Consider the following 13,381-nt stretch of genomic DNA (forward strand, 5'->3'; position numbering starts at 1 on the left):
GCTGTAGGAAGCAGTTGTTTTTCACTTAGGAGAAATAGCCTAATGAGAGCAGCCTAAGCATTTCTCCCCTGGCAACACAGAAAACTTGTTTCTTTTCATAAATGCTTGTATCTGGGCTGAGGAAATGACATCTCTAGCTCATCAATGCCAGTAAGATGTCTTTTCTGTTCATCACCCCAAAGGAAATTATAATTATTGAATGGATATATCATCTTGATAATTTATTAGAGAAATTTTGTCTTCTCACTATTAACACAGTATCTAACTAAAACTTGATACAGTATATAATTGCAGTTCTGACACCAAATGAAATACAAGGTGGACATAAAGTTCATGTGGATTTAAATAGTTTACTATTTTATGCCCACCCTGTATTATAGCATCAATAAAAGGAAAGTATAATCACAAAATAGTAATTTAAGATGAAGTGAATGACAAATTTACCATCTTCGTGCATCAGTCTTTAATTCTGAAATGACAAATAGGATAATTGTATGTTTACATGCATATTGACAACTATTAGCACAAACTTATTTATTTTTGGAATTTGTTTTTATAAAGTGTATTATAATTGCAGTGCTGAGTTGCTCCTACAGTGCTAACCAAAGAGTGTTATACAAAAGAATCCTGACTTGAGCACAGTTGCAAAATTTGAATAAAAATAAATATAACTTATTTAAATGAAACGCATCACTTTGGTGCTGTCTGGTGCACCTCGTAGCAGTCCTAATCATTTAAAAGGCTAAATGTCCTCTGTGGGGCTTGTAGAACTTAGGAAAAGTACCTTTACATTTTATGCTGCTTCTTATAATACTTTGATGGAAATTTAACTTAAATTTAGATAAGACACAGAATTGTTAAATAAATTTCTATTTGCCCTGGTCAAAGTCGTATTTTCATGCTGCTGTATCTCTGTGATTTGTCTGACATTTTTGCTTTCTCTCTGTTGGCCTTCCATTCTTTTCTTTTAGATGGAAAACTCACAAATGGCGCAGATGCCAATTAGTGCCTTGGAGCGTGCAACAGGACAGCCCTGGAGCACAGGAAGGATGTGGGCCTGGACGACAGGCAAGAGGTGGGAGCTCCCATTCCACAGTTCATTTCTCCACTATTGCTAGGTTTAATCACTGTCTTGATGTGTTTGTCACTCGGAAGCCATGGTTCGCAAATAGAGCAGGATGGATGTGAATCTGCTATGACCCATTCTACAAAACAGCACAACACGGAAACATATCAGCTTCTCTTTTTAAATTGTGCTGTTATTCTTTGGCATTAGATCATAACTCCTGAATTTTCTCCTTTTTCATATCTGGAAGAAAATCAGACCATGTTGTCAGTTATGACATAGATGGTACACTGAACCTTGTTCTTATTTATTTATTTATTTATTTTGTTTTGTTTTTGAGACAGAGTCTCTCTCTGTTGCCCAGCTAGGGTCCAGGGGCTTCATCATAACTCACTGCAACCTCAAAATCCTGGGCTCAAACAATCCTCTGCTGTAGCCTCCCAAGTAGCTGGAACTATAGGCACATACTACCATGCCTGCCTCATTTTTCTGTTTTTTTTTTTGTAGAGAGAGGGTCTTACTCATGCTGAGGCTGGTCTCAAACTCCTGGACTCAAGTGATCTTTGGACCTCAGCCTCCCAAAATGCTAAGATTACACCATACCTAGCCTTTTTGTTCCTTTTTAAATCAAGGTATTCTGTAACACTTTTGCCTGCCACCTTAACAATCAATAAAATTTGTACCTACTTCCCTATACGCACGCGTACAATGTATTATAGTTGGCTAAGTTTCCCAGAAGTTCTCAGCAGTGACATTCCAAACATCGACATGGCTATCCAAAAGCCTGTTCATACTCTGTTCTGAATTTTAAACAGATTTGTTTGCTCAAAATCTGTAATATGTGAACTGCAATCTGTCTGCCTCACTAAATAACATGAAATCTTGCAGAAATGGGTTATGAAGATATTTTGAGCTTGCCGTAATTATTTAGATATTATAGGGAATTCATAAATTCCAAACATGGAATATGTTGTTTATTGATATACTAAGTTCAGTTTTTAAAGCAGTACATGATTATTTTTACTCATTTATTTTTAGCGTATAGTTTCTGGTATATACTTAAAATGTGGCTTACTATGTAATTGAATCTGCAACCACCTTTACTTGTAAAATATATTTTGCTCCCCATTTGGAATTATGTATTTCGTGATGACACAAAAGTTTGAACATCTGGGAGCGGAAATTTAGTTTCTGCTGATTTTATATTGGACCCCATTTTCCTTATAGTGAAAAATAGTTTTTGTATTTTGAGAAAAAATGTTTTATCTATTAGTCAAAAAATTCTCTATTTTATATTCTTTATTTTAGAAGTCTTAATTTGAAACATAAAATTTCATTTATAAACAATCATAACTACTTAGTTATTTGGGGGTTTGAGTAATTTTCATTTATAATTCTATGTCTCTCACCATCTATTTTAAATAAAAAATAACTCTGGCTTCTTTTGCAGTTATAGGGACTTAGGTATATAGAATTGAAAGTCATTCGCTCCATTTCAAATCATTCTTTTTTTTTTTTTTTTTTAGAGACAGAGTCTCACTTTGTCACTCTCGGTAGATCCCATCACAGCTCACAGTAATCCCAGTTCTTGGGCTTAGGCTATTCTCTTGCCTCAGCCTCCTAAGTAGCTGGGACCACAGGTACCCGGCACGCCTGGCTATTTTTTGTTGCAGTTTGGCCAGGGCCGAGTTTGAATCTGCCACTCTTGGTATATGGGACCAGTGCCCTACTCACTGAGCCAAAGGTGCCACCCCAAATCGTTCTTAAAGAAATTGATTCTGGGGCAGCACCTGTGACTTAAAGGAGTAGGGCATCAGCCCCATATACCAGAGGTGGCAGGTTCAAACCTGGCTGTGGCCAAAGACTGCAAAAAAAAATAAAAGAAATTGATTCTTTCTTGAATCAAGCATACATTTGTGTACTTTTTGGTTCCTATATGGAGTTTAGGAAAATAAGCATGAGTTTGGGAATCAGGACACCTAAGTTTGAGTCCCACTTCTGTCACTAATACAGTGCGGGTCTTGCTCATCCCGTTAAACTTCTGGGTCTCAGTTTATTTAGACAGAAAATAAAGGGGGGGGGGGTTTGGACCAAATGATCAGAATTATTCCAATTTTTATTCTTAATTTTTGAGCACCTATGCTCAAAAAATGACCAGAGATCGAAGTGTGAAATAAAATTAGGTAAAGCAGACAAAAGACATGTTTTATAAAAAACCACTGGAAGCAATACAGTAAAGCAGCGCAAGCATGCAAACACCTTAAGTTCCAACTCTATTATAACACGCACAGCCTTGGATGATTCGGAGAACATAAAAGCCGTGCAGCCCACGCTTGGTGCATGCTGTCATTAAATGTTAATCCTTCCTTCTTCCTGTTAGTTCTTAGCCCCAATGATGTACATGTCCGTAGGCGGGAAAGCAGCAATATTAACGCGGGCCTTTTGCCTTTTGACATATAATCTGCACAGAAACTGTTCTTTCTGTGATTACCGGTGACCTTTTCACTTCCCAATCTGAGAATCACTGTTCACTCCTCAGCCGGGGTGACTGCTTTTTAGTGTCTGATGCCGTTACCCACTCCCTCTGTGACACAGACACTTTCTCTTGCCTTTCTGATTGTTCCTTTCTTGGTTTCCTATTGCTGGTGCCTCTTTTTCGACCTGTCCTTAGGTAAGGCTTTCTGATCCTGGCACATATGTCAGACTGCTGACCGCGTCTCAGCAATCTTACCCATTTTCAGGATATCTCAGAAGAGAAAGTTGCATTAGAACAAGTGGATTTCTGCATAGATGTACTCAGAAGAACCCCTTTAACTTCTTCTGTATGAATACGATCTTTGTCCTTGTTGCCTCGGTAGATGAACAATTTCTTTTTCTTAGAGGTTTTATTTCTACAGAAAAAAATAAAATGGGGAGAATTACGAATGTAAAGTATCACTTTTTCTTAATGACAAAAAAAAGCAAACTTTCTTTTTAACAGTGTGGCCGTTCTCAGAACTCTGCATTATTAACTTGCCAAATTGTTGTTAGTTTCATATGCATCCCTAGATGATCAGAAATTTAAAAAGCAAAAAAAAAATTACATTTTTATAATGACTAAAAGTAAGCTTTAAATCAATCAGCAAAGACTATAGAGAAGGCACTCTCTGTTCTATTACAGCAGGCTTTCTAATTCCAACTGCTCTTTCAACTGTGATTACATTCAGAAGATTGTGTAGAAAACGCATGAGTGTTAGGAAAGGATGAAGATATTTAAAGCAGGGAGCTCATATTTGTTAGGGAAATGAGATCACTGGTAATATCACCAACAAGTAGGAATTAAGACTGAAACTGAACCATTGTAAAAACCAATCATTTGATGGGAAAGGGCTGAGACTTGACTTGTACTATAGTATTATAAGTAGAAAGAAGAAAAGAATACAAAATAAGATCAAGTCTATAAACTAAGTGTTCGAGGTAAGAAAAACAAAAACATTAAATGTGTTCACAGAAAAGTGGGTAGATTGACACTCTGAAGATGTAAGCGGGAGCCTGGGGTAATTTTGTAGAAGGCTATAAAGGTCAGGATCAGTATTTTAGACCTTGTTCGATAAGTGGTGTGAGCAAGAATCCGATGAAAGCAGTGTTTTATCTGTCAGCGTGTACAGAATAAATTAGGAAGATAAGACACATGGGCCTGAACGCCAGCTTCTACACTGCTGTAGAAATGCAAGGTTGAAATAATAGTCGCCACAGTAGTAAAAATAAGCAAAAATAAATGGATTTTGGACATATGGTAAAGGAAAATATTTTTAGGACTTAGTGGCACACACTAGAAGGAATAAAATAAAAGATAAAAATAAAAGAGTTAAAGATAATCATACAAGTCTTTAACATTTTTAGGTTAATATTAAGAATAGTTATAATGATGAAAATTCTTAGGCCTAAAGGTAGAGATAATTTTGGAAAGTATATATTTCACATTTGAGGCCATGGCAGGGTTAGCCAATTGAAAATCTGAGAATGTATTTGAAATGTAGAAAAGTAGCTATAGATATAACTTAGGATGACTAACAAAATTTGGGTGACATTTCCATAAAGTGATTTGCTGAAGCCAGAGGAACACGGTTTAGATATCCCTGTATGGTACACAGGAGGAAATGTGATTTTTATCATTAACAGATTTATTTTTTCTCTACAAACATTTGAATTTGTAGACACTTAAAGCAATTTTTAATTTAAAGAATTATTTAAATGTTATTATCTTTAAATGTTTTGTGTTCTTAATTGCATAGTCACTAGCATAGTATTATGTGAACTAAAATACAAGATAGCCAACTTTACCATCCTATTAGATGATGGTAAAGAGAGAAATATTTATTTCGTGGTTTTTATCACACTGTCTATAGCCAAGTCAGCAAACTATCATCTTATCATCCATGAGTAAAATCCAGCCCACAGCTTGTATTTTGTGGGGTTTTATTTTTTGTAACTTAAGTTTTATTATTACACAGCCACAACCATCTCTTTATGTATTGCCTATGCTGCTTTCATGACAAAGCGTAGTTGAATAGTTGTGACAGAGACCATATGGCCCACAAAGCCAAAAATACTTTCTCTTTGTCTCTTTACAGGAAAAAATCTAAACTTGAGGCCCATGTAATCAATTATGTTGTCACAACTTCTACTGTTAACGAATGGTTACTACCCAATAGAATCAGGAAATCCCTGGAATTTATCTTGTCACTTGGGAAAAAGTGTACAAATTCAGTTAAGCAATAAAGGAAGCAATTTAGGGGTAACAGAGTAGTAGACTTTAAAGACTGTAACAGTAGTAAAATATCTGCCTTGCGGATGAAATTGAAGCATTCTTTGAGGAAGAGAGTTAGGAATAAAATTTTGACTCTAGGCCTGTGGCCTCTAAGCGCCTGTGGTTTAGTGGGTAGGGCACCAGTCCCATATACCAAGGGTGGCGGGTTCAAACCTGGCCCTGGCCAAACTGCAACAAAAAATAGCCCGGTGTTGTGATGGGTGCCTGTGGTCCCGGCTACTCGGGAGGCTGAGGCAGGAGAATCGCCTGGGCCCAGGCATTGGAGGTTGCTGTGAGCTGTGTGACGCCACGGCACTCTACTGAGGGTGATAAAAAAGAAAATAAAATAAAATTTTGACTCTAAGATCTTCAGCAGTAAAAAATAAATTTTTTTTTTAAAAATGTTAAAAGTGAAAGCAGAAAATTCGTGGGGTATGGAAGACAAGAGAGAAAACTACTTCAGGCCTCATTTCCCATCTAGAACATGATAAATCATACCTAAAAACTGGACATGAAGGGAAAATTTACTGAAGCTGCATAGCAAGAAAAGAATGCAGGTCTCATGTAATATGCACCATTCAACACAGCACTTAAAATCTCATTAGTTTTTCACAGATTATTAGAACTTCCCACGTAGGTTGACAAATATAACACAAATTATCTTTTATCACCTCACTAGCCAAGCATCCTAGATCATTTCTTATCTATTCACCTGCACCAACTTTTAGCCACCTGTTAACAATAAAGTAGCATTATAGATAGACTTTTATTTTTACTATTAATAACATCATCATTCCAATTGTAGGAACTATCTGCCATGACATGTTTCAAAGGATTGGGGAAGCAATCATGTTCCTAGAGTCTCTTTAACAAATAGTTTTAACAAACTGTAATTGCTTACAATCTCAGCACTATTACTCCCTGTAAAACAAGTAAGAATTGCCTTTACACAAAATTAGTTAAAATAACACAGAAGTGAAGAATATAGATAAATTCTATTCTGATCAAGTAAATGCATTCTTGAACAAGTCTATATTCTACATATGTCAAAACTATATGAAAATATTTTCTGATCTATTACATTAGGATGCAAAGTTCGTTAAAAGAAAATTTGTATACTCCTAGAAATTTGAAAAGCATATAGAAGTTATGTATTTACTACATAATTCTTTAACCCCTGAAAGAAAAAGTGAAATAATGGTGAAGCAAATTTTTATATCAGTGGTTCCCAGAATCGCCAGTAATTTTTGGCTGTTTTTCTCTAAGTTGAGTTACTCTGCAACATGTAGTTCAAGTGCATCAAATGTTTATATAAAAACATTAGGAATGTTTTATAAAATAAATACCTAAAACTTTGTGTTACTAGTTGTATTGGTCTTGTCAGGCTGCTGTAACAAAATACAATAGACTAAATAGTCTAAACTGTAAAATTTATTTCTCACAGTTCTAAAAGTTGGGAAGTCCAAGTTCAGTGTGCCAGCCCATTTGGTTCCTGAAGAAAGACTCCTTCCCTGCTTCCTACTTTGCAGTCAGCTGTCTTCTCATGATGCCCTTAGATGGCAAAGAGAGACATCCAGAGAGACCACTAATTCCATCAGGAGAACCTACCCTTAGGATCTCATCTAAACCTAATTACCTCCTGAAGGCTGCGTTTTCAGATCACCATTACATTGGGATTTGGACTGAAGCATGTAAAATTTAGGGAGACATGATTCAGCATACACCAGTAATGAAGAATTGATGTTTTTAAATAATATTTCTTAGTGTATAAAGCTATAAGTTTGTTAATATTAACACTTTCCAGAAACCTGTGAAAATGGGGTGTCTACTCTCTCAAAGCCCATTTAAACTTTCTGAATATCATTCAGTATAATTCATCCTTTCATAAAACAAAATTTTATTGAAAATATGCTACATATTTCATTTTGCCATTATGGTTCTAGGTCCAGCCTTTTAAGAAAATTAAAATAATAGATAGCTTCAGTTAATTTATGGTGGTAGGAAATATACTATAGGTATACATGATTTGGGTTTCAAGGCATAATAATAATACCTTAGTGTATATATATATATATGTATATACACACACACTAAGTAAAGTAAAAAAGTAAGGAACCGCTGATAGGGCATAGTGAAAAAGAAGTGGCATTTAAATATAAATAAAATAAATGGATTATTCAAAAAAGTAAGAAGTAAAATCTCTATGTATAGGAACAGTGCATGGACCAGTTTGTCTAGGATTCCTGTAAGCAAGTTAGAGACAAGAGGCAAGTATGGATTTTTTTAAACAGAAAATGAGAAGTAGTAAAGGATTTTAGCAAGGCTTTGGGCCTTGAGAATGGAATATTCCAGACTGAAGGCATAAGAAAAAAAAAAAAGAGAGAGGAGAAAGAGCTTATAAGCTTTAATAGGAGGAATTGACAGGATTTGGAAACTTTAAAACTTGAATTATTCTTAAATCTCATATGGAAATTTTAAAGGGCCTTCATATAGCATCTTTCCAGTGTTATCAATAAAGAAAAATGCAAATAACATGAAATATATCCACAATGAATGGACAGTTTCTATTTGTGTCATAGTATTCATGTCACAAATTCATAAGCTTTTAATAGAACTGCAACCTCTCCTGTCTTTCCCCCTGTTCACATCTCTCTAGTTCAGAAACTATTTAAGAAGTCTAAATTATTGGTTGGTCAGTGTCCCAGCAATAATAGCTATAGCGTTATCATTACATTTGCATTAGATATAAAATATATGACTCCTAATAATGACAATTGTGGATGATTTGCTTATTTTTTATTTCAAAATATTATGGGGGTGCAAATGATTTTGGATATATGGAGCACTTTTATAATGCCTGAGTCAGGGCTGTAAGTGTGCCCATCACCCAGCTGTAAGTGTGCCCAACACCCTAAAGGGTGTTCACTGTACCCATTAGGTAGGTTTTCATCAACCCCTCCTCCCTGCTCCCCTGCTGATTTCCATGGAGTTTGGTTCCCTCTCTGCACACTTGTTCTCGTCGGATAGTTCCAATTTAATAACTAATACCTGTAGTGTTTCTTTTTCCATTCTTTAGATACTTCTCTTAGGATAATGGTCTCCAGTTTTATTCAAATGGTTACAAAAGGCATTAGTTCTTCTTTTTTGTGGCTGAGTAGCACTCCATGATATACATTCACTGCATTTTGTTAGTCCACTCATGAATCAATGGAACTTGGGTTGATATCTTTGCAATTGTGAATTGTGCAGCAATAAACATTCAAATGCAGATGTCTTTCTGATAAAAATTCCTTCTTTTCCTTTGGGTAAATTCCCAGTAGTGGGATGGTAGGTCTGCTTTCAGTTCTTTGAGGAATCTCCCTACTGTTTTCCATAAAGTTTGTACTAATTTGTAGTCCTGCCAACAGTGTATAAGCATTCCTTTCTCTATGCACTCACACCAGCAGCTATAGTTTTTGAACTTTGTAATAAAAGCCATTCTAACTGGTGTAAGATGACATTTCATTGTGGTTTTGATTTGCATTTCCCTGAAGGTTAGTGGTACTGAGCATTTTTTCATATGTTTATCAGCCATTTGTCTAACTTTGGAAAGCTTCTGCTCATGTCTTTTGCCCACTTTTAATGAACTTTTTTGTTTTTTTCTTGCTGACTTGTTTGAGTTCTTGACCACCCTGAATGTGCCTTATCTTGTCTGATTCTGGATTTGCTTATTTTTTTTTTCTCTTCAGCTGCCCTAAGAAGCAATGTCATCATTGCTACATAAATGTATGTATGTTATTCCAGTCTTTATTACTCTGTGGCACCTTCATAACCAATTTTTGGATACAAAATTTGCAAATATTTGATGCAGAGATTTTATGTAAATGACTTCAGATTTGCTCTTGCTCAGTCTCCATGCCAATCTTCATGCTGTCTCCTGCCAAGTGCACTTTCTGTAGGTCAGCTGGAACTAGGATTCATAATCCCCAACATTAGCCCGTCTATCCTAAGCCCCTAGCCTCTCTTCATATTTGCCTACCAAAGAACATCCATTATGATGTTGATCTGTCTCTAAGATCTGGCATGAATTGGATGCATTCTCAAATCTAGACCACAACAAAGAAAAAAAACCTTTATAATATGCTTCATGGGAAGGGCGCCCCTGGCCCCAAGTGTCCCCAGCAAGCATCACTTAATGATTAGAAAGATCATAAACAGGCCGGGCGTGGTGGCTCACGCCTGTAGTCCCAGCGCTGTGGGAGGCCAAGGCGGGTGGATTGCCTGAGCTCAGAGGTTCAAAACCCATATGAGCAGCAGTCAGCCAGAGTAAGACCCCGTCTCTACTAACAACATCAAAAACAGCCAGCACTGCAGGAGAAAGAAGAAAATCAACAAAAAAGGAGTACTTAGAACAAAGAAGAATGAACAAGCACACTGAAATTAAAAATAAAAAAAAAAAATTTAAAAAAAAAAAAGATCATAAACAGAAAGATTACAAATGAAAAAGGAAAGTTTTAATTCTCCCCCCAACAAAATTAAAGCTAAATGATTTATGAACTATGAGATATAATTATTTTACTATATTTTATGCTGTAATCCGTGGTCACTTTTGTGTGTGTGTGTGTGTGTGTGTGTAAGCAAGTGTGCTTAAAGTGGCATAATCTATGCTGATGGCCTTTGCATCACGCTTTGCTTAAAACTCTTGCCCACTTTGTTCTGTAGAAAAATAAAAAGATTCCATATTAGAGGCATTATTGAGGTTAGCCCCATAATATCTGGCCTATTTATCTCAGCAGCACACATTAATCTGTTAATTTTCAGAAAAGGAGAAAATTATGTATCGAAAGAAAAAGAACAGAAGTGGAAAAAATAACTAGGGAGAAAAGAGAGAAGGAGCCTCCTCAAAGAAATTTTATTTAGACATGATTTTTCAGTCTCCTTTTGGTTGGTGTATTTATTAGTCACTGCCCAAATTTTGTACTCTTCATGTATGTCATTTGTTATTTTAAATTTCTAAATTATTTCTATTTTAAAATGCTTTTCTCTAATTTCCTATGAATATTTGTATTCCAGCTGATTCAGGGATTTTGATTTTGTTTTATTTCTCTGCAAACGTCCTGACATAAAGTGCTGATTAGCATTTGCTATTTTTTAAGGAGTAGCTTATAAAATCAGCTTGGCCCCATGCTGTGTCCGGGATTGTTCTTGGATTCCCCATGTAGTGAGATGCAGTTAACCCTTCCTGTGTCCATAGGGGGAGGGAGAGTGCACCACTGGGAGCTGATTATTTCTTAGTACGCTCTCACACAAGGATTTACACTTATATTATGAGCATCAGTGGGACTGGGGATCTTTGGTACTTACTTAGGATCAATAGAAAAGAAAATGCATGTCTTTCTATTGTGCCAAGGTTATAGTCTCAAATTGTAATTAGGAAGCATAATTTGGCAAACTTGTCAGTGAAAAATCTCTTCTAGGATCATTATACCCACCTGGTAAACAACTGGAGCTCTCTTGAATTATTTATGGGTCTGGTCTTATTTCTAAGCACAATTAGGTCTCTTGGTAACTTACTCACATTATTCTTATTCTTTCTCCTTTTTACGTGATTCATTCTCTCAGTGTTGCCATTTTTTCATGAAACTATACAAGAATCACTGGTCTGATCACTCAATCAGGTGAATATATTCTATCTCTAGTGCTGCCCAGACACTAGTGCGGCAGGATAAACCATGTTAATATTGCTCAATTTAATAAATAAGGTCTCAAATCTCCTTGAACTCTTTGCTACACATAATCCAACAGCTTTCACTGCACTAAGGCATTGATCCCATTCTGTTTCCTGTAATGAACTTCTGTGTGCACATTTTAGATCCAGTCATTTATTTCACTCTGATTATGCAAACAAAATGAGAACACAGCCTTACATGCTGAAGGATAATCCAGTAACCAATGGAGCTCCCCCTTTTCGTTCAACCTGAATAATAAGGGAGTTTCATTCCTCTTAAGAAAATGAAGATGAGAAATTACTTTAAGAATTCCATTAGATTTGCCTCAGAGCTACATCTGTAGCCTTCTTTTTATATATTCATATATGCATAACAGATATATCCATGTCCTTTTAACTTAACCAGTGTTATCTATTCCCTTTCATTCCATAAACCTTTGTTATTTGTCTCTTTAAAGCAAACTAACATTAAAACAAACATTAAAACGGTCTACATTAAAACCCAACTGACATTAAAATATTTCAGAATTGAGTTTGCTCATTCTACTTATTAATCTTTTTATTTAAATGTATAGGAAGTTTCAAAGATACCCAAAGTAGAGACTCATGCGCAGTGTGGTGAGTCCCAGTAATGCAAGTCACCACTCATTCACTCAGCTTCAGCCGTTTCTACCATGTTGTTATTCTTGGTTATCTGCCATGTCCACACACTAAAAAAAAGAATTTTACTGGAGTATTTTAAAGCAACTGCCAAATAGATACAATTCATAAATGTTGGACTGTTTTAACTTAATAGTATTATGATATCAAACAAAATTAATAATAATCCTTTCATCTAATATTTCAATCATTTTTAATTCTCCTATATTGTTGCAAACATGTCTGTGCACAGTTTGTTCATAGTAGGGTTCAGAAAGTTCTCCCCATTGCATTTGGCTACTGTATTTCTTTTATATATTTATATATTTCCACGCCATTATTTCAACATACTTTATTGTTCATATTTATTTTTTTTGCTTCCACTCATAGCGAGACATATTTGTATATCTCATACAAAGCGCATAGCATGCCAAAGGTATATTTTTACATACCCTCAAAACATAAATTGCAATTCTTTTTTTTTATTACATCATAGCTGTCTACATTAATGCAATTGTGGTGTACAATGTGCTGGGTTTTTATACAATTTGAAATATTTTCATCTAGCTGGTAAACAGCCTTCGCGGTATTTTCTTAGTTATTGTGTTAAGACTTACATATTCTACATTTAGTAAATTTCACATGTACCCTTGTAAGATGCAGCGTAGGTGTGGTCCTACCAATTATCCTTCCTCCACCCATCTTCCCCTCTCCCTCTCCCTATTCCCTTTCCTCAGCTTCTTGGGCTATAATTGGGTTATAGCTTTCATATGAAAGCTATAAATTGGTTTCATAGTATGGCGGAGTACATTGGATACTTTTTCTTCCATTCTTGAGACACTTTGCTAAGAAGAATATGTTCCAGCTCCATCCACGTAAACATGAAAGAGGTAAAATCTCCATCTTTTTTAAGGTTGCATAATATTCCATGGGGTACATATACCACAATTTATTAATCCATTCATGGGTTGATGGGCACATGGGCTTCTTCCATGACTTAGCAATTAGGAGATGGGCTGCAATAAATGTTCTAGTACAAATACCTTTGTTATAATGTGATTTTTGGTCTTCTGGATATATAGCTAGTAGAGGAATTGTAGGATCAAATGGCAGGTCTATTTTTAGATCCCTAAGTGTTCTCCAAACGTCTTTCCAAAAGGAACATATTAGTTTGCATTCC

At 35.7% G+C, this 13,381-nt stretch overlaps 1 protein-coding gene across 1 annotated transcript in view; it reads left to right on the forward strand.

Moving 5' to 3' along the window:
* Nucleotides 1-13,381, forward strand: part of THSD7A (thrombospondin type 1 domain containing 7A) — a 466,447-nt gene that overhangs the window by 376,544 nt on the left and 76,522 nt on the right. The window contains exon 11 of the mRNA XM_053609606.1: nt 972-1,075. Within this exon, the coding sequence (XP_053465581.1) occupies nt 972-1,075 (104 nt within the window). The remainder of the gene's footprint in view (nt 1-971; nt 1,076-13,381) is intronic.

Source organism: Nycticebus coucang, chromosome 11, assembly GCF_027406575.1.
Source record: "Nycticebus coucang isolate mNycCou1 chromosome 11, mNycCou1.pri, whole genome shotgun sequence".
Classification (NCBI taxonomy): Eukaryota; Metazoa; Chordata; class Mammalia; order Primates; family Lorisidae; genus Nycticebus; species Nycticebus coucang.